This window comes from Nannospalax galili, unplaced genomic scaffold (genome assembly GCF_000622305.1).
Source record: "Nannospalax galili isolate Female #2095 unplaced genomic scaffold, S.galili_v1.0 scaffold787, whole genome shotgun sequence".
NCBI lineage: Eukaryota > Metazoa > Chordata > Mammalia > Rodentia > Spalacidae > Nannospalax > Nannospalax galili.
In genome coordinates, this window is record NW_008356318.1 from 1634795 (window position 1) to 1657047 (window position 22253).

At 38.3% G+C, this 22253-nt stretch overlaps 1 protein-coding gene across 2 annotated transcripts in view; it reads left to right on the forward strand.

Moving 5' to 3' along the window:
* Positions 1 to 2212: 2212 nt before the first annotated feature.
* The window catches only part of Tmem106b (transmembrane protein 106B), a 28875-nt gene continuing 8834 nt past the window's right edge, over positions 2213 to 22253 (forward strand). The window contains exons 1-7 of one of the 2 annotated variants that reach the window (XM_029556878.1): positions 2213 to 2385; positions 2742 to 2837; positions 4488 to 4709; positions 8552 to 8615; positions 12616 to 12775; positions 16665 to 16805; positions 17079 to 17128. In XM_029556878.1, coding sequence (XP_029412738.1) covers positions 4490 to 4709; positions 8552 to 8615; positions 12616 to 12775; positions 16665 to 16805; positions 17079 to 17128 — 635 coding nt within the window. In that variant the 5' untranslated portion in view covers positions 2213 to 2385; positions 2742 to 2837; positions 4488 to 4489. The remainder of the gene's footprint in view (positions 2386 to 2741; positions 2838 to 4487; positions 4710 to 8551; positions 8616 to 12615; positions 12776 to 16664; positions 16806 to 17078; positions 17129 to 22253) is intronic. The other variant, XM_008854528.3, reaches the window with a different exon arrangement.

Sequence of the window (22253 nt, forward strand, 5' to 3'; positions counted from 1 at the left end):
TCTAAGAGACCTTGTTTCAAAATAAATAAACAAATAAATCTAATGTTTACTGAGTGCCCTTAGGTGGGCACTGATCCCATTGTTGGTTATCCTCCTCTTTGAATAATCACACACTGTACACATTTGCGTTTTTAGATTTCTCACTAATTTGGGATGAATTTCCAAGAGCAGAATTGTTAGACCAAAGGAAGTGAACATCTTAAATAGTTTTGAAGCACATTGCTTATGTTGATAGAAAAACTCAACTCTTACCTCAAAAGGTATAAAGGATAAGAGACAGTTTATTCTGGAGCCAAATGTGAGTGAGTGGCCATGACCTGAGAACACAGATTCAGGTTATCCCAAATACCATGTTCCAATCCTGAGAACTGAGTTGAAGCTCCTTGTCAGCAGAGAAAAAAGAATTTCAACTCAATTAACAACTGATTAAGACTTCTCTTCCTTCCCAACCATAAATGTACAAGTTTCTAAGCATCTCATCAGAAACTCCATTACAGGAAAAGGACATGTACTAAACCCTTTAAGCAACCCTAGTGGCTTCTGGTTTCACTTTATCAGATTAAAATTCCATCTAGGGCATCTCCAGAATCACCTTATGTATCTCACTTATCAAGGAAATAGAAAAAGGAGGAAAGAAAGGCTTCTTAGCAACCTTTGGAGATGTAAGTTGAGAGCCATGAAAATAAATGGCTAATGCTAAGCCAATTGCAATTGAGGAGCCCATGCCTACACTTGGGGATGTTTCACTCTCCTTCTTTAACCCATATCCATATCCATGAGCGTGCTCTTATTCTCTTTTTCTTTCTTTCTTAGTATTTTTAATAAAATTATTAACTCTGCTTCTTTTCTGTGTCAAAACCACAAATTCTAGTAAGTCCTGAGTCAAGGTCTTTAAAGATCAGGGGCACTGAGGTTGCTAAGGTTGACATCATAGAACTGTGTTTCTGTCCGATCACCACTGACACGTCTGTGGTGGCCTCAGGGAGGCAGGTTATAGTAAAGCAGGGAAGTCTTCTACAGGCCTTAGATATTACCTGATGACACTCTTCACTTTCGGGTTGATGGAAGCTAGGAGTCTGTATATTGCAAAAGTCTGTATATTGCCATAGTTAGAAGATTTTTAGGTCACACAGATTTGATTAATAAATGACTATTTGGAGAGCCCAAGATCATCCGGCTCTGGACAACATTCCAACTCTCTACAGTCATTGAACTTTTAGTCAATCTGTCTCGTTGACCATGTAGTGTTGGTGGGTCTTTTGTCTGGGAACTTCATTTAATACCTGCCTGCCAGAAAACTTGTGTATTTCTATTGTCTACAACATTGTATAAGAAGATGCATCAACTCCAACATGTATAGAGCCATTTTAAGTGTTAAATTGTACACTTTTAACTTATATTTCTTACTCTTACCCATCTTCATATTCCATTGGCCAAACAATACAGATGTCATCAGAACAGTGAAATAAATTACTGACTCCTTTTATTGCTTACCTGTATTTGTGGCTAGGATCATAACAATTGCCACCACTCCTTAGCACTGTTAAAACTCTCCAAAGGCTTTGTTAGGCGTATCCCATTTGACGTTCACACGTTTTTCATATTTAATACATGAAACAACACGAACTTGGAGCTAGTCCACAGTAACCGCAACTCCAAATGAGTTAAGTACTGGGACTTGAGCGAGGTTCTCATTACTTTGCAGTACTGCCCATTAAGTCATGAGGGTTAGAGGAGAACCCTGACAGCATGAACAAAAGCATGTAAACTGAAGTACAAATCAACACCTAATTAAATAAAATGGAAGGCCTGAAGTATTTTCCTGTGGGCAGGAGTTTCTCAGTGAAAACACAATCCGTGCAACACTGCCAGAAGTGCCCGCCCGCTCATCCTCCAAGGGAGGAAGTCTTGTGACTACTCCTAGATGAATTGAAAGCTGAGTCAGATGGTACACATCCACAGCCCCCAAGTATACACAAAAGGAATGGCCTAATGGAGGGGAAAAATGCTGATTAGTATTAAGCCATGCGGACCCAGAGCAGTCTACAAACTCAGAATACTAGAAAACACACAAGTGACAAACACTACAGCGCCTAATCCACTGCAGCCAAACTTCGAGGACGAGAAGCAGGCTGAGGAAGGACGCATGCGCTGAGCACGGCCGGCGCGCGCGCGCCCCGCCCTCCGGGGGGCGGGGGGCAAGCTGTGCAGGCGCAGGCGCAGACGCAGGCGCAGTTTTCCGTGGCGGGGCTCAGCTGATGCCGTTGTGGTCCTCCCCCTCCCCCGCCGCGCTCGGCCCCGAACCGGGACCAGGGACGCCGTGACCGCGTCCTGTGGCCTGCCCGCGCCGGAGCAGCCCGGGACCACGCAGCGCCCCGCGTGCCGGTGAGCGTCCCGGGCCGGGCGGCCCCTAGTCCCCGCCCGAGCGTGAGGGAGGCCGTGGCGGCCGGGTGCAGGGCAGTCACCTCCGGTCCTGGCCTCCTGCGGTTTTTGGTCGCCCCCCGGCCCGCGGCCTAGTGGTCCTGCGTCTTCCTGGTCTTCAATGTTTTTGCACCATGTATCGAATCTTGATCTTAACCCTTGCGTTGTAAGGCTGCGTGCTTGGGTTTTGCTTGTAGAGTGTTTTGTTTCCTTCCTTCTAGAACCCTTCAAAACTAACCCCATGTCTGCACAGAAAGATTAGGTCGTGACACATCCCAATTGGGTGGAGGGCTCTTATTTATCTTTTTCCCCCTTTCCAGACCATCAGAGAACTGTATTAAGTTTCCGAGACCGTGATATAAACATTGAGCCCAAGGCAGGGCTAAAGGGGTCTAGAACTCCTTTTTAAACCTCAAGTCTCAAAAAATGAGTGTTTGGGCTTGTCAGGGCTCTCTGGAGAAGCTAGGAAAGAAGCCTGGGATTCCTGCATAGGAATTCCTGTTTAAGTATCTGCTTAGTCCTGTACGTGCCCAAACCTGCCTACAGCAGAATCTGTCCAGGTTGCTGTAGATCTGAACCAAGGGCAGGCCTGAACCGCATCCACTTCTCTTTCTTGAGGCAGAAGCTTCCCACCAGTAGAATGCAGTTTCCACCGTTGTGTTGTCTTAAGAGGCCCCAAAGGGTGACCCGGGGGCCATCCACTGAGACCCGGAGATCCCACAGCACCCAATGTTCAACATAGACTCCAAGGTCACAGTGTGTGGGAACAGAGATGGTTAACATTCACCCCTGAGCCACCTGTGGCTGGCAGGAGCTGGTTTGGCTCAGATTTACTGTCATTAAGCCAAATTCAGATGTTGCTTGTTTAGAAGTTACTATCATTAATGCTTTTGAGCTTGGGCAGGCAGGGTGTGGGTAGAATATTTTAAATAGTAAAATAGTGAAAAAAATTATTCATCTTTCTACCCTTAGAAGTTTTTATATTAGTGTAGTTTCATGATCTTGCTTGATCTGCTTGAGTGAATTCAACAAATAGCATGCAAATTTTAAAAATATGTTTCCTTCATATGAGATGGTTTGAATTCACCATCAGTGATGGATTTCTTTATATAAGAGAATCTTAAAAGGAATGTCTCTATGAATATCTAACAATTTATATTTAGAGACATAAATGGTACACATGATTAAATTTAGAAAGAGTGGAATTATGTTTTTTAAATTTTGTTTTCCCTTTCTATTAATTTTTCTCAGAATACTAGCGGATTATGTGGTTTTACATGTTCTTTCAGTATTGAAATTATGGGATCTTATTTTCAATGTTACTAACCTATCTCCAGAGGTGATTTTTGGTTGGGTACTAGAACTACTTATTTGGCTTTTAAATTTATATTTTTTTCTCATGTTGTTTAAGCTGTTATCCTGAAAATTTGAAGTTAATATATACATTTTGCTGTTTTGTATGATTAATTATGTTAACTATTTCTGAATATTTGCTTCATAATTTTAACTGCCAACTAATAGAGAAAAATGTTTATGATTTGAAATCTTCAGTTTTGGTTGTTTTCTCTTCGTTGCAAATATTTGTTGCAGTTTATGAAGCAAGAACTCAATATGGAATTCAAAGAAGTATAAGTTTTAAATGAGTGAACAGTGCTACTTTGAAATTATCTGGTAATAACACATGTCTGTTGTAATCTGCCCAAAGCTGCTTTAATCTTTGGTGCCAACTGGTTTAAAGGTAAAAATGTGTTTTGTTCTATGATAAACCCTAAAAGGGGCAGAATCTATGTACATTACAGACTTCTGTCAAATGTTAGCTGAAGCTTACTCTTATCACAAGTATGACAAGATATCATTTTGTAATATTTTGTTAAAAGTCCAATTCTGAATCCTGGCAGTTGGCTTCCTTGCATCAGACTATTTTCGTTGAATTTGATTCTAATCCTAAAAGTAGTTTCCACTCTCTTGAAGTTGGCTCAGCATTAAGGATTAGTATGAATATCCTATAGAATTTGAAAGTACTTCCCCCCTGGAGTTCACAGTCAGATTTTTTTTTCTTTCATTAGACATGGGAAAGTCGCTTTCTCATTTACCTTTGCATTCAAATAAAGAAGATGCTTATGATGGGGTCACATCAACAGACAACATGAGGAATGGACTGGTTAATAGTGAAGTCCATAATGAAGATGGAAGAAACGGAGATGTCTCTCAGTTTCCATATGTGGAATTCACTGGAAGAGACAGTGTCACTTGCCCTACTTGTCAAGGAACAGGAAGAATCCCTAGGGGTATGTGTTTCTGCATTTTCTTTTAAAGAATGATTCTAAGTATTTGTGTAAACAGTATGAAAACTATGGGCTTGCATAATTCTATTTTAAAAGATTCAAAGTCAAACCTTACCCATTTTCCTCAGTCAAAAAAATACAAAGAGATTAGCAAATATTTGGTAAGTTTCCTAAAGCAGTGATGGAGATTAACTTTACTACATCTGTTGGTTTTGTTGTTGTTTTTTTTAATTTTTCCCCTATCTTCTATTATAACCAATATTGCTGAAATTTTTGGTCCTTTTTGACATCTTTAGAAGCTGTATCATAGTCATTTTGCCATATTGGCTATTTGGAGCAATTACATAATTCAATACTTAGCTAAAGAATAGGTTGTTTGTATACGAATTAGTTATTTCTAAAAGGAAATTCAGGGTGTATAAAGATGGGTCAAGTACAGGAAAAATTAGTTGGTGATTTGTCATGGGGAAGACAGGAGGCAGTAGTTCCGCATGCGCTGTTTGTAGGATGCGTTGGTTGCACTGATAGAAAGGAGAAATAGTAAAGTTGCCTTGTGCTATTCCCATTTTCTTAGTAAAAGTCAATAGGTGACCTTGGGCAACCCTAAAGGAAGGGCAAAATGACTTCCTCGGGAATTCCAGAGTCTTTGAGAAGTGTCTCGCATTAGATGGGGTTTGGTGCATAGGAACATGATGTTTTAATCTTTGTGTGGATAGTAGCTACTTGAGAAAAGAAGAAGTATCATGGCTGAAGAAGTTAATCCCCCAGGGTGAGAGGGGAAGGATTCTGATTTTGGCAATCTAGCCATGTTTTTAAGGTATGACTAATAGGCTTTTTGGAAACCTGGATATGGATTATGGAAAGAAGGTAATCAAGGATAACACCAAAGGATTTTTTTCATTTGGCAATTAAAGAATGCAGTAAATACTTACTAAGATAGGGAAAAGAAGATTTGCATGTGCATTCAGAAGTGAGGGTAGGCACTCAATTTTAGATGAATTTTGGAGAGGAACATTTGACCCCAAAGTGATTTTTTTTTTTTTGTCTTTTTTTTTTTTTTGGTCTTTTTGAGACAGGGTCTCCCTGTAGCCCCAACTGGCCTGGAACTCTCTATGTAGACCAGGCTGGCCTCTCAGAGATCTGCCAGCCTTTACCTCCCAAGTCCTGGCCACCACACCTAGCAAAGTAAATGTTTTTAATAGGTATGGGCGCGCCAGCAGCTGGCTGGCGCCTGTCTCTTGCGCGCCACTGGGGTGGGTCCCGCGCGCCGCGTTGCTGAGGGTCTCCGCGGCTACTGGATGCTGGCGACTCTACTGGTCACTGCGCTTCCAGGCATGTTCCTTTCCAAGCTACCGGGCACTCCCTTTAGGTTCGAGATCCATCAGCCGCCAGGTCACGAGGGGAGGTGCGGGAACGGCGAAAGCAGGGTCTTCTCGAGTTGTTGTTTACAAAGGGACAGCCCCCTCCTGAGAGACTGAATAAGAGACTGGTACAGCTCAGCTCCTGATGCAGCTCCAATTTATTAAGGGGAAAACCAGGATATTTATAGTGTGAAGGCAGTGGCAAAAGTCTTAGTTGATAGGTGCTTTGTAGGATGCCCCATTTACGTGTGGTGGTGGGCTTCTGCCAGGCTGTCAGACAGTGCCTGATTATCACACAGGAAAACCTGGTAGTTTCTGAGCCAGAGGACATGTATCTCTGACGGCCACTTCAAAGATGAGTCAGGAAGAGAATAGGAAGGCGCCCTGCTGAGAAAAGGAGTCTCTGCATAGAAACGCCGAGCCCCTTGGGCTATCCGGACATGGAGAGACTTCGACCTAACACAGCAGAGGTCCCCAACAAATAGGCAGTTATCAGGATCTGTAATTTACATACAGAACTTGCCCTGGGGTCATCAGTATATGATGATACTTCAAGTGGAGCTTGATGAGAACACTCTGTTTATCAGTTTTGATAGAAGGAGGAAGAGACTCTAGCACTGAACTCTGAGCTAGTGCAGCATTTGAGGTCAGTGACATGAGAAAGCGTTTGCAGAGGACACTGGGAAAAAGCAGCCAGAGAGAGAGAGAGAGAGAGAGAGAGAGAGAGAGAGAGAGAGAGGAGGAAAATTCCTGTGTCTGTGGTATCTTAGAAGATAGGTGAAGAAAGCTTATAGGGGAAGAGAGAAAGGGCAGCTATTGATGCTACTGAGATATGAGTCAGTGAGAACTGCCCATTGATTTAGTGATGCGGATGCCCCTAGAGATCTTCAAAAGGGTCATCTCACTAGTTGCAAAAGCATGCATAGACAGTGTCATAATAAAACCGATTATTTTCTTCAACTAATACATACTAATAAAAAGGTGGGGGGTACCTAGCACATGGTGGGATCAAGAGCACTTCATAGAAGTTACAAAGAGATAATGCTTTTCATGAATTTTGCTTTATAGAACAGAAGAGTAGAGAAGTGGTAGCTGGAGGGGATTGTAAGGTCTAGAGAAAGATTCCTTTCTAAAGATGAAGTGAATACTAGCTGTTTGCATGATGATACGAGTGATTCATTGTGATTTATTGGTAATGCAGGAGATGGGGTACTATTGGAGCAGTGTCCTTAAGTAGGAAAAAGGGTGAGATCTAGTACACAAGTACAGAAGGCTGCTCGTATAGAGGACAGGGTATTTCTCCTTAGAAATAAGAGAAAACAGTGTTAGGACATCGAAGCAGGTAGGTGAGTAGATATTTTCAAATCAAACTTCTGAGGCAGAGGAGTCTCTGAAATAAAGGGCTTATTGAGCTGTTACAGATTTTAGCCAAAATCTGTTAAGTGTTCCTGGGTCAGATTCTCTGAAGTCATCATCAGCATTGCCCGTAGCATTTAGAAAAATGTCTGCCAGTCCTAAGGAACCAAGATATTTCATAATGAAATTTTAGGAGAATTATAAATCATTTTTATTGAATCTGTTTTGCCTTTGGAGATGGCAGGACAAAATAGAAGTCCTGGGATAGCCAGATAATCTGGAAAGAGAAGATTTTGCCAATTGGTTGGTTGGTTCCAAAAGCAGAATGCAGTGTGGCCTCGGTTAGTCATTGTACAGGAGAGAATACGGAACACTTTTCTTCCTTTTTTGTCTAATGCTATGAGTTAAAATGAACTTACCTCTCTCTTCTCTCTGTTTTCTGTCCTGTAACTTGATTTAGGGCATCTACAATTCTTTTATAAATACAGTGGTAGGGGCTTCCAGAAGTTCTCTTCCTTTATCCACATTATGAACCAATCCTAGGGAAAGGGAGAAGATTTGCTGGGGGTTTGAAAGAGTTGAATTTTCTTGTGGATTTGGAGAGTGTGAGCTAAGGGAATACTATATTAACTGTATGCCTTGTTAAGGGCCACTTTGAAATGACTGATCTCAGATGAGCACAATAAGCTCCTGAAAGCTTGTGATTTAGAATAGCAGTTTTGGTATAGGATAGAGTGAGAGAAGTTTGAGGAAAGGGAGACAGCAGCATGTCTCTTCCACTCTGTTTAATTGGTGACTGAATGCAAAACAGTGGAGTCAAAAGAAGATGGAATAAATTCAGAGCTTCTGAAAATCGGAGCTTTTCTGATTTTTTCCCCCCAGTGGACAAAAGTGTAGTACAGCCCTCTTTCTCTATGCTAGATTTGATTAGCTAGATACTGTGAAAGACCAGTGTGTTCTGTAGAGCCCCATTCCCATGAGATAATTTTTGAAGACAGAGGAGTTCACTGAAGGAATGAGTGAGAGCCAGTAGGTATTCTCTTCTCGTAGGAAACCAGATTCTGATGGTGCACTCCTGTATTTTTAATAATTCTTTTTCATTTCTCAACTTACATCTTTCCCTTTCAGGGCAAGAAAACCAACTGGTTGCATTGATTCCATACAGTGATCAGAGACTACGGCCAAGAAGAACGTAAGTGATTATAAGAAATCAGCAGACTTTTCTTCTTTTTAGGAGGAGGGGTAATCTTTTATTTTCAGATTATGCATAAGTAATGATTACAGTTAAGACAATTAAGAAGAAAAATATATCCAGTTGGTTAGTTATGCTATTATATGCTTTGTGTCATTAAACAAAAAGGAATTCTGATTGGGCTGAGGATTTGAAAACTTCATAGTATTTGAGTCTTTGGAAATCTGTTCCCTAAAACAGATCCCAAATAGCATCAGTAGCATGCACATATATATGCACAAGCCACTTTTAAAAAATGTGGGTCATGCTGTCTTCCTGACAACTGTAGAATAATAATGAATATTTGAACTGTAATGACAGAGGTCCTACCCATGTTTAGAGACTGCATGGAAGTTGTGAAGAGGAGCAAGATAGAGCTGCTCAAGGTTCAAGAGCCCTGATGCAGAAAACAAATGTTCTGCTCTAAGGAAGAACACAACACACAGCACTCCAGGAAGTACTTTTGAGAACAGCTGTGGGTTCTAGCTTTCAGAGAGCACAGAAGGGCCATGGGGGGCAGGGGAGTCTTGAGAAGATCAGAACAAACAGGACCGTCCTAAATCCTTAAAGACCTCAGGCGACCTCATAGGAAATAACAGACTTACAGCCTAAGGGAAACAGCTGTATAGAGAGGAACCAAAAACTTATATAGGGCAAGCAGTAGCAATGAAAGGAAAAAGTCCAGAAACAGAGGTAGACTCGGAGCTGTGAACATAGGCCGTTGTTTTTAATGGACAATGGTGCCCTTGAGCAGGAAATCTAGGAAATCAACTCTGACCCATTCTCATCACTCAAAATGAAACCTTCTTTTGAAAATACAGAAGTTCTAGGGCTGGAGAGATGGTTCATCAGTTAAGAACACTGGTTGTTTTTTGGAGAAGACCCAGGTTCGAATCCCAGCACCCACATGGCACTAGTAACTGTCCGTAACTGCAGTTCCAGGTGATCCAACAGCCTCTTCTGTCCTCCACGGGCATGGCACAACATGGGTGCGCTTACCTACACGCAGGCAATACATGCATACACATAAAATAAAAAAAATAAAATAGTAAAGAAAGAAAATACAAAAGTTCTTATTTAAGCATGATCAACATGAATGGATTAAAATACAATTTTCTTTAAAAAGTTGAAGAAACTAAACTTAGCAGAATGCTGAATGATAATGAAAAAAGTAGATGAAAACTTTAATATAAAATATGTGTAAATTAAACTGTAGAATGTATGGCAGTAGCGTAAGTCAGACTTTGAAAAGTTCAGAAAAGAGATAACTGATGGGGTAGGTAAAAAGAGAGCCCAAAGACTGTTAAAATAGTTAGAAAAATACTTTGTTCCACAACACTGGAGGAACATGGTATAGACACCATGGAAAATGTAAGGGAAATAGAGAATAAATAGGAGGCATGAAAATACACAGACCAAGTAAGGAAAAGAACTTGAGAAGAATGACCTAAAAAATAAAGGCAGTTGAACGCTATATCATTTTAGCCCCTGCAGAAGCAAATCAGAGGCTTAGGACAGAGTAAGTACTGGATAGTTATTGAAGAACACGTGGCTAAAAGAAGACTTAATTCTACATATTAGAAAGACATAAAAAACACCCTATAAAAACATAGAAGACGTCCTACAAACATTAAGTGAAATTCTTGGACTTTGAAGTTTAAAAAACACATACACAAAAGATAAGGTAAAGGTCTTTGAACATTCAGGCCGAGCATTAATTAATGCATAAGGGATAGAAGAGCAAACTTGTTTGCTAGTTCTTAGCCACAGTGCTTCAAATAAATACATTTTCAAATAACATATTTAGTAATCATGGAAATAAAATCAACCAAACATTATGTAAACTTAATCTGGTCTTTTATTTTTAAATGTATATTGAGTTATAAAGGTGAAAAGAGGTGGGTCAAAATGTTTATTTTCTTAGAGAAGGAAAACAATTTCAACAACTATGATTTGTATTTAATCCATTAGTGGTGAAAGAAAAGATACATTTAACACAGGATAGATTACCTTCTACAGCTTAAAAACAATATCTTAGAGTCAAAATACAAATGACAAACAGAATATCTCCAAACCTATCAGACAGAGGATCAATCTACTTCTCTACAGAGCAGCAGAATTTGTAAAGAAAAAAGCCAGCAAAAAATAAATAAATAAATAAAAATAAAGCTGGCCAACTGCCTCACAAAAAGAAATGGGGATGACCTTATACATAGGAAAAGATAATCTTGTTCATAAAAGAAATGCAAATTCATTCTGCACTGAGATACTATTGCTATGTATCAGATTGGCAGAAGTTCAAAATTTTCTCAGCATATTTTGTTGGCACTTTTGAGTGAAAACAAGCATGCTCATATCTTACTAGTGAGTGAAAGTTTGTCTTAGCAAAATTGCATATGAATTTAATCTTTGGCTCAGAAATTTTACTTTCAAAAAATTTATTCTAATGCTAGCTATCAAATATAGTAAATGCAGCCAGGTATGGTGGCACACACCTGTAATCCAGCACTAGTAGTTGGAGGCAAGCTCAGGTTCCAAGGCTATCCTAGACTACATACCAAGTTGAAGGCCTCTCTAGACTACGTAATACCTTTTCTCAGAAAAACAAATATATATGTATTTGTATATGTCTATGAATATACATTAGTAAGAAAATATCCAACAAAGCTCAAGAAACCGATAAAGTTAAGACGTTGTCATGATAATTTTAAAATTTCTTTTGTATCTATGGTGTTTGAGTATGTTGTAGGCCTGAGAAACATGAGTATAAATTGCTAAGATCCCTTACTCAGTGATAACTGCTACTAAGATTGAAAACTTCCACAGTGAGTAAGTGGGAATTGATTTGTTCCATACAACAGCATGGACTTGGTAGCAACTTATAGTGAAGTTTTGTTCACTTGTTTTATTTTTTTTATTTTTATTTTTGTTTTGTTTCGTTTTTGAGACAGGGTCTCTCTGTAGCCCCAGCTAGCCTGGAACTCGCTTTGTAGACCAGGCTGGCCTTGAACTCACAGAGATCTGCCTGCCTCTGCCTCCCGAGTGCTGGGATTAAAGGCATTCACCACCACGCCCAGCTCACTTGTTTTATTTTAATGAGCCATTTTCCTCTTTTTCTTAGGCAACTTAAAAATGCCTAGAAAAGATCATTATTAGGAAGCTATTAAAAATAGTTATTATGAGGTAGACAAAGATTAAATTCATTGAGGAGAAAACTTTTGGGAGGAGAAAGAGAGAGCAAAGGATAGCATGAAGCCCTGTGTTTGGCTAGACTAAGCAGATGAATCATGCAGGATTCAGATTGCAGGCTTCTAGCAGAGGGCAGTATATTAGAGAGATCAAGAAATTTGAAACTAATTTGTGAGTTTAATCCTGAAAGAAAAAAGATACTTTTCAGAGAAGAGGATAGCAAAGCCATATAGGTCATTTATTTTTGTCTCATACCTGCCTAATATTACTTCTTTCCTCAGTTACACAAAATAGAATAGCATCTTCAAAGCTGAATTGATGAAAAAATACTTTTTAGATCGACATTGGAGAGTCCTGTGTTTATGTCCTAAGTGAAGAGCTTTGCAGGTGTTTCTCATCACACAACAGTGAGCCTCTGTGCAAACTCTTCTCCGGTGAATTCACCTGGAAGCTTTGAATCCTGTATTTGTAAAAGGTCCCAAGATTGATTCTAATGTCAAGTCTAGATGAATATTAGTCCTGTATATGTCCTCTTATAAGCCTGAAGTCCCACTCTTCAAGAATGAAAATTCATCCTCTAAGGAGATCATATTACCCCTTAATAGACTCAAGATTAACCTTACCTCATAGTTTTAGAATGTGAAAATTTGGTAAAATTAAACATATTTTTCTTACTGGTATATGTGGAAGAAGAATTCAGGTGGAAAATGCCTTCCTTAAATGCCGTAAGTGCTGATGCACATGTATTGAAGTGCTCTCCTTTTCTTTTCAGAAAGCTGTATGTGATGGCATCTGTGTTTGTCTGCCTGCTCCTGTCGGGATTAGCTGTGTTTTTCCTTTTCCCTCGCTCTATTGATGTGAAGTATATTGGCGTAAAATCAGCCTATGTCAGTTACGATTTTGAAAAGCGCACAATATATTTAAATATCACGGTAAGTGCACATTTGCTATGAGAGTGCTGGACCCCACCCTTTGTGCTGTTTGGCAGCCTTCTCAAGCCTGCCCAGAGATTGCTTGTTCATAGTCCCCTGCTGCCGCACATTTCATGTGGCTTTGCTGTATTGACCCTTCTGCTGTTTCTGGTTCTGCCAAGAAAGTGAGTCTTATCTTATGATGGTTGTGTGTATACAGAATCATTTAACATCTGAAGATGTCTTTAGGAGAGTAAGATCAACTAAGAATTTCTGGCAAAAAAAAAAAAAATTAGAGTCAATTTACTTTTTAACACTTGGCTCTAGTTCTTAACAAGGTGTTAACACAGGTGTTTCTCATCATATAGCAGCGAGCCTCTCTGCAAACTGCTTACTTGAGTCAATAGATGCTATAAATATAACATTTTGCATTTTATGAAATAAAAATTGTGTCACTTTAAAGAGATCTTTCTTTAATTGTGTTTAAAGATGGAGTTGAAGTGATGACCTGATTGTTATAAGCTAGAACATGTGAAAATGGCCTCTGGGTTTGCCACAAATATATATATTTTTAAAGAACTGTGCAGCTTCCTAACTTTAAAAACAAGCAAAAACTTCAGGGAAGATCTACCTACATTTTACACATTAGCATTTGGGTAAGAAGAACATGATTTGCTATTGCTTTAGAAGCGATGAATCTATGAGTCTGAGTCCCCGTAGTCATTTATGGCTTCAGGCCCAGTGTATGCTGTGGTCTGGGAGAGTGCTTGTGGGTGTAGTTGGTTTTCTTCACAGAAGATACCTGTGATGATGGGATATGAAAGAAAGAGTTTGGGAGGAGCCAGGTAAAGGGAATGGTATGTTAAAGTGGGATCACCACTTAATTATAGGAAATAAAATCTTCACACAACAGGCATTATTCCTCATTGCTTACTATCAACAGTTAACCGTTAAGTTGAGGCAGAAGGGTCCTGAGATCACCACCAGCTTGGGCTACTGAGGGAGACCTTGTCTCCTAAAACAAAATCACTTAATCGACATCTAGGAACATTGATATGTGAGTAAAGATTCATAGCACAATGCTAATTATAAATAATGTTGTATAACTGGAAAATAGCTGTTGCAGCATATTGTCCCCTTTCAGCAGTTCTCTAGAATATGGAAGGTGTTTTTCTTTTTGCATAGTATTTTTGGCCCTGCTTGAAAACCTATGTTAATATCATCAAATACTGTGTAGCAATAAAAAGTCTGGTATCATTTCCTTCTAAGTACGAGGTAATGTATTTAAATAAGAATATCATACTCTATTTTAAGTAATTATGCAGGGATGCTCACTTTATTTGGCTCTTTCCTCATAATACTAAACATTAGGTGAGAAATAGGTTTGCTATTTAGATGAACATTAGACTTCAATAAAGGACACTGAAGTAAAAAACTGATAGGACTGTATATGGTAAGCTGAAGGGTTCTTTTACACCACCTTGAAAGAAGAATTATACTGCTCTTTCCCCTGCCCTAACTGGGGACAGTCCCGTTTTATGGGCTGAGGTCCCAGACTGAATACAGAAAGAAAGCAAGCTAAGCAGCAACATTCATCACTCTGCTTATTAACCATGTGACCAGCTGCTTCAAGCTCCTACCACCATGCCTCTTCCTCAGTGATGGATTGTATCCCCTAGAACCAGAGGCTAAAATAAACCCTTCCCTCCTTAAGTTGCATTTTCCATTGCTTGGTCACAGGAGCCTGCAACATAACTAGTATAGTACTTCCTTTTTCAGTAACTAAGACTATATGGGGACTCCCCAGACCTCTAGTATCAGGCTGGCAGTTCTGCAGGAGAAACCAGCTAGTGCCCTCTAAGTCCCTTCACTTCTGAAACTACCCACCTGTACTTAGCCTCTGACCTTCAGGGTGGCGGCTCAGTCCTAGTAGCCTGCCTCCCATTTCAGATGCCAGTTTCAGGTTTGAGCCTCCCAGACTTCCAGTAGACTACCAGTTGGAATTCCCACAAGCCCCCCACTTAGGTTCAATTACCTTGCCTGAGTAGCTCACAGAATTCAAGAGAACATTATACTTATATTTATTGGTTTATTAAAGAGATTTTAAAGGATACAGATCCATGGCCAGGTGAAGGGATAGAGTGGGGGTAGGACAGAGAGCAGTGGCTTTAGTCCCTGTGGAGTTGGGCTGTGCTCTCAATATTGCCCTGAGCCCTGTCTTTTTTAGCTTTTATGGAGTTAGCTGAATCAGTATGATTGAAGGGTGGCCAAGTGTATAATTGGAAGAAAACCACATTGATCCAGTGCAAAAAAAAAAAAACTGGGTGTCCAGACTTGGCCTCTTGGGCAACATCCCTTCATCCTGGATATGAGGCAGTCCTTCTTAAAGGGCATCTTATGATCCACTATAATCAGGGAATTTCTTTTTGGCAGCTCTCAGAAAGACAAAGTAAGTTTAGAGTGTACATTTAGTGTCCATGACTAGTTTTGGGTAAGAAAAATTCTAGTTTCTGAGACCTTCCTTAGGAACAACAACAACAAAAAAAAACATGAATAAAGGACAGGAGAAAGTCAGGTTTGTGTTCTGAGGAACACCAACATTAACAGAATACTTTCTATTTTATCAGGAAAGCTTGGGGCAGGGATTTCAGGAAGGAAACATTAAAAACCAACTATTTTAACCTTATTATTCCTGGGAGTTATCAGCCAGGAACTTTAGTTGAAAACCAAGATGTGCATCAGAATGTCACAGTAACACTTACTGGCTTTGTCCTTAATACTTAGTTATTGTTAATAGATACTTGAAAACTCCTGTAATACATAGAGTTTGATGCCGAATGTGAAAATTTAACTGTTAACAGTACCAACAATGCATATTTATCAGCCTACATGTACATTTACATGTGTAATCAATCTCACACGTGTTTATGTGTGTATATACCCATGCACTCATATACATTTCAGCTGAGATCACATTACACTTCCTATATGAGAATTTTTTTTCATTGATTGTTTTCTAAAATAACTTGAGACAGTAGTTGTAGATTGAAAATGCAGAAGCTGAAGCTGGGCATGCCAGCATGTGCCTGTGATACTAACAATGCATAGGGTTGGAGAGAAAGATTGAAAGGAGGCCAGCTTGAGCTATGTAGTGAGACCCTGTCTGTAAAGTAATAAATAAATAAAATGCAGCTGTCAAATACAGAAATACTGAAACCAACATTTCTGTCAAACCAAACAGACCTGAATCAAACACATTTCTTCTCTGTATCGATCCAGTATAAATCTTTACAAGCATGTAAATTAAAATGCCAGTTTCCTTTAAATAATCTGGGAATGTGTCTAAGTTGGTAGAGTGCTTGCCTAGCATGCACAGGGACCTGGGTTCAATCCCCTTTGCCAGGTATGGTTCATGCCTGTCTCAGAAGCACTCTACTCTGAAGGTGGAGGTACGAAGATTGGAAATTCAAGGTCATCCTTGGTGGCCTAGTGAGTTCAAAGCCAATTGGGCTACATGAGACCCTGTATCAAAAAAAAAAAAAAAGTTATGTTGTTGTTAAAAAATGTTTTCAAGTACTATTGGTAGAGAAGTGTATATAATAAGGGTAAACACTTAAATGAAATTAAAAATTACTTTTATTTAACTCTTGCTAAAGCCACAGATATATTTTCTAGCATTTACGTTCCCGTATTCCTATGTAATATATTTTGAGTCTACTTTAAAATTTTTTAAATTATGTTTTTATTATACATATAGCTCTCATTCATAAAATCCAGTAATTTTCTTTGACATTTTATGTTTTTTCCTAATAAATGAGTCATAGTCACAGGTAAATTTTGCATATTAATTTTGAGTGTATATTTGTATGTTTATTTAAAGACATTTTGTGTTTCTTGCTTCCTTTTGCAGAACACACTAAATATAACGAATAATAACTATTATTCCGTTGAAGTTGAAAATATCACTGCTCAAGTTCAGTTTTCAAAAACAGTTATTGGAAAGGCACGATTAAACAACATAACTAACATTGGTCCACTTGATATGAAGCAGGTAAGCCTCATTCCCGAGGCGGTGTGGCTGAGCTCAATGGGTTTTTACCTTGAATATTGAATCGTAGAAGGGAGATGGGGGACTTCCTCAAAGACTTGACTTGATGATGTATACCATAGAGGTATAATAAAAAATTTTAGATCCAAGCTCCTCAAAGGAGAGACTTCTAATTCTTACAAGATTCTGACATTGATCCCGGTTTTTAGAGTTTTTAGATACTATTCACTATTCATTTTTTTCCTTTATATTTTATTTTACTTTTTTGTTTTTCAGATTGATTATACAGTACCTACAGTTATTGCAGAGGAAATGAGTTACATGTAGTAAGTTTTAACTTTTAATAACTCTATTCTTAAGTAATAAAGCATAATGAATATTTTTGGGTTGTTAAAAAATTTCTATAACCTTAACAGTTAAAATAACCTCATTTTAGTGTATAAAAATTCTCCATTATTGACTTGAAGTTCTGAAAAATTTTAAGGACTATATCGATTGTACAAAATAGTGGGTTTCATTGTGACATTTTCTTACATGTATGTAATGTACTTTGATCATAGTTAACCACTGTACCTTCTTTTCCCCCCACCTGTCCCATGGGTCTCCTCCTCCTCAAATAGTCCACCTTCTGCTTTTATGTCTTTTTTTAAAAAAAAAATTGAGATTCCACATAGGACAGAAAAACATGTGGCACTTGTTTTTCTAAGTCGGGCTTATTTTGCTTAATCTAGTAATCTATTTCCATTCATTTTCCTAAAAATGACATAATTTTGTTCTTTATAATTGAATAAAATTTCATCTACTGCCAATATAGTTTTGCCACTCATCTGGTGAACAGCATTTAGACGAATTCCATACTTGGATACTGTGACTATTACCACAGTAAACAGGAGTGTAGATATCTCTGTTATGTGTTCAATTTAATTCCCTTAGATATATACCCTGAAATGATATTGTTGGATTATGTGTTAGTTCAATTTATAGCTTTTTGAAGAACCATCATATTGATTTCCATGGCAGTTGCACAAATTTACATTCCCACTGACAGTGTGTTAAGGTACCCTCTACCACATTCCTACACCCTGGCCAACAATTATTGTATATTTTTGTGACAATGACCATTCAGAGTTGGAGTAAGACAAAAATCTCAATGTAGTTTTCATTTTTGGTTCTCTAATAGCTAAAGATCTTGAACACTTTTAGCTGTACTTACTATTTGTATCTCTGAAAACACCCCCACACAGACCTATGGCTACACAAGATTGGAGAATAATGGAGAGTTGAGAGCTCAGCCTTTTGTTTAGTTATATATTGATTGGGTTATTATTTCAATTTGCATTTTTTAGTTCTTTATTCTAGATATTGATTTCCTGCTAGATGAGAAGCTGGCAAAGATACTCTTCCATTCTGTAGGCTAGGGCAGTTCTTCTTTGTTGTTTGTTTGTCTGTGCAGAAGTTTTTAATTTTATGCAATTCCATTGGTCAGTTCTTTTTTTTTTTTTTTTCTCCTCTCTTTTTTTTAATTAATAAAGTTCTTTCAGAGTTTCGCACATGTCCATTGTGTATTCTGGTCCCTCTCTCCCCCACACAGTCCCATTTCTCTACTCCCCCCCCATTAATGTCTTTCCCCTATTTATTAGTTTTGGTTTTGTTTAGTGTCCCATAGTGTTTAATCAGGGCTGTCTCTGTGATTCTGAGTTTAGAATTAACCATCAGAGCCTGGTGAGCTCACTAGTGGTTACACAGCTTGATACCATGTCCCCCACCCCAGAATCTGTTGGTTGCTAACAGGTCACTAGTGAGTCCCCTGCCCCCCTCTATAGCTAACTGTTAGGAGGGCCTGAGTTCTGTAGACATAGTGCCAGTAAGAACAACTGCTTGAGTTTGTGATTGCCGTGGCATCATCCTTGTTAGAAAATGGTGTTTCATAGAGCAGCTCCTCTCCCCATCAGGGAAATCTTGTACTCTTTCAGCCCTCTCTTCCACTCTTCCACAGTGGTCTATGGGCCTTGAGGTGGTGTAAATGTGTAAGAAACAATCTTAACTGTTCTTTATTCTCAACATCTTATGCAGCCATGGGTACTTTTTGTTGTGTTGATGGAACTGTGCTGTTTTTTCTTGTTATGGCTTTGTAACTTATTGAAATTAGATCTTTGTTGTACATCCATCATTGCTCTTTTTTGTTCAGCATTGCTTTGTTTTGCTTCATTTGTACTTTTGTGGGACATTGTGACATTTCTGTCCTGTTCTGTTTAGTTCTGTTCTGTCTTGTTCTCTTCTACATTGTGAAGAATGTCATTAAAACTTAGATGGAGATAACAATGAATCAGTAGATCACTTTTAATAATATGCCATTTTCACAAAACTCATTCTGAACACAGGATGCTCATCCATACTCTGTTACCTTCTTCGATTTATTGTGTCAGTGTGTTAAAGATTGCATTATAGATGAGTTCACCTTCTTAATTAAATATTTTGTTTTCTTTGAGACTGTTATGAATTTTTTTAAAAAAACTTTCTCACATAGTGATTTACTTTTCTTAATGCTAATTTTTCTATCCTGCTGTGATGGAAGTGTTGATTAGCTCCAAGAATTTTCAGGTAGAGCTTATAGAGTCTATTGAACAATCTTGGAATCCCTGTATATGATATTTTTAATATGTTGTTAATTTTTTGCAAGTATTTTTATGTCCTATGTTTACTAGGGAAATAGAACTGTAGTTTTCTTTTATGTTCTGTCCTTGTCTGGTTTGGGATCAGGGTAGTACTGACTTCATATGCATTTGAAAGCGTTTTTTTCCCTTTCTATTTTGTGAAATGGTTTGAGGAGCATTGGCATTCACAGCTCAGCAGTGACTCTGTTCTGTCATTGACTTTTCCTTCTTGGAAGATTCTCTATTACTACTTCAATGCCATTGCTTGTTATAGACCTGTTCAAGTAGTTTTTATCCTCCTGGCTCAATTGTGGTAGGTCATATACATCTAAGAATTTATCTATTTCTTCTGGGTAGTCCAATTTTTGGAAATATGTTTAAAAATATTTCCTAATGGTCATCTGGATTTTATTGGAATCCGTAATGTCTCCTTTTTCATCCTAGTTTTATTAGTTTGGGTCTTTCTATGTATCATTTTGCTTATTTGACTAAGGTTTTGACAGTCTTGTTTACCTTTTTGAAGAACCAACCCTTTGTTTATCAATCCGTTTTACTGATCTTCTGTTTTCCACTAATTCTGCTATTGGTCTTTATTATTATTTCCATCTACTAATTTGGGGTTTGGTTAGATCTTATTTATCTAAGACTTTGAAGTATATTGTTAGATATTTACTGGAGAGCTCTGAGTTGATTTTTTTTAATTTAAAATTTTTTAAAAATTTATTTTATGTGTATGAGTGTTATTCCTGCATGTATGTAAATGCACCCATGTCATGCAGTGCCCATGGAGGACAGAAGAGAGGATCAGATCCCCTGGAACCAGAGTTATGGATGGTTGTTGGTTGCTCTGTGGATGCTGGGATTTGAACCCAGGTCTTCTGCAAGAATAGCCAGTGCTCTTAACCACTGAGCCATGTCTCCAGTCCCAGTCTCTGAGTTTTTAATGTGGGTGTCTATAACTATAAACTTTACTATTAGATGTGCCTCTGCCATATCTCCAACATTTTTATAAGGTGTGTATTTTATTTTCATTTGCTTCTTCTTGATGGACTGTGCCCTTCCATATTATGTAGTGACCTTCTTTACATAATTCTGACTTGAAGTCTACTTTGTCACATATGAGTGGAGCTGTTCCTGCTTGGTTTGGTTTACTTAGAGTTTCCTTCCTGTCTTATTTAATGAAGGACTAATCATTCAAAACTGTATTATTTTTGTTGTTATTTTGTGGTCTTTAATTTTGTTTTTGAGACAGGGTCTCACATAGCTCAGACTGGCCTTGAACTCTCTATGTAGTCAAGGTTGGCCCTGAACTGCTAATCTTCCCTCTAGCTCCCAAGTGCTGTGATTGTAGGTATGTACCTCCATGCCTGGCTTAAGTCTGTATTATTTTATACCTTGTATTTAAGTAGTTTTTCTTTCTGTTGACTTCTATTATTCTATTATGATTTGATAATTAATAATAAATTATTTCAGTTTTCTTTCATTTATTAAAACATATTTTGTGCTTAAAATTGATCTGTTTTAACACTGGGTATGGTGGTGCACACCTTTGAGCCCAACCTTCAGGATGTAGAGGCAGGTAGATCTCTGAGAGATCAAGATCTGCATAGTGATTTCTAGGAATGTTGGGACTAGAGACCCTGAAAAAAAAAAAAAAAAGCAAGAAAACCAAGAACAACTTTTTTTTTTTTTTTTTTTTTTTTTTACATAGAATCATAGAGGCTACTACCAAAAAGAAACAGTTGAATTCCACAGGGATTGGCTGGAATATTTTGGAGATATAAGTCAACTTGATCTATGGTTTAAGTGCAGTTTAACTCTGAAATCTCTTTGTTGGTATTATTGGAGGAGGTGTGGTCTGGATGATCTGTCTCTTGATGAAAGTGGGATATTAAAATCACCCATTATAATCATTATATCATCATGGGTTGTTCCCTTATTATGTAGTTACATTTTTTATCTCTTGATTTTCATTTGAAGTTTGCTTTGTCAGATATGAGTATAGCACCTTGCTTCCAGAGTCTGCTCACTTAGAATTTTGCTTTCTGTCCTTCACTTTTAGTCTATGCATATCTTGGCCAATGAGTTGAGTTTTTTATAAATAGTAAATAGTTGGGTCCTGATTTTTTTTCTTTTTCTTTTTTTTTTTTTTTTTTGTTTTTTTTGAGACAGGGTCTCCATGTAGCCCTAGCTGTCCTGGAACTCACTATGTAGACCAGGCTGGCCTTGAACTCACAGAGATCCGCCTGCCTCTGCCTCCCAAGTGCTGGGATTAAAAGCATGAGCTACCGCACCCAGTGGGTCCTGATTTTTAATCTATTTAGTCAGTCTTTATATTTTACTTAGAGATTTATGATCACTAGCATTTAGGTTACTATTGAATTATTTCAACAAATTTCTCTGTTTTGTCTTAGAAGTTTATTGTTATACCATGTCGATATTTGATTTCTTCTTACTTCTCCTTTATCTGTTCTAGTGAGATTCATTCTTTCTTATGCTCTTATCTATGTGTATTTACTGCTACTAGTAACACAGAAAGAGAATGACAAAGATAGTGTAGAATAAAGTATAAAGTTAAAATTAAGAAAATAAGCAATATTGCTGGGCATGGTGGCACATTCCTTAAATCTTAGCTCTTGGGAGGCAGAGGCAGCTGGACCTCTGTGAGATCAAGTCCAGCTGGGGCTACTAGGGAAGCCCTGTCTCAGAAAATAAAAAAAAAAAAAGAAAGATTGAAAAAGCAGCAGCAGGAATGAATGAATGAGGTAAAGGAAAGGTCAGAAGGGACGCTACAAAA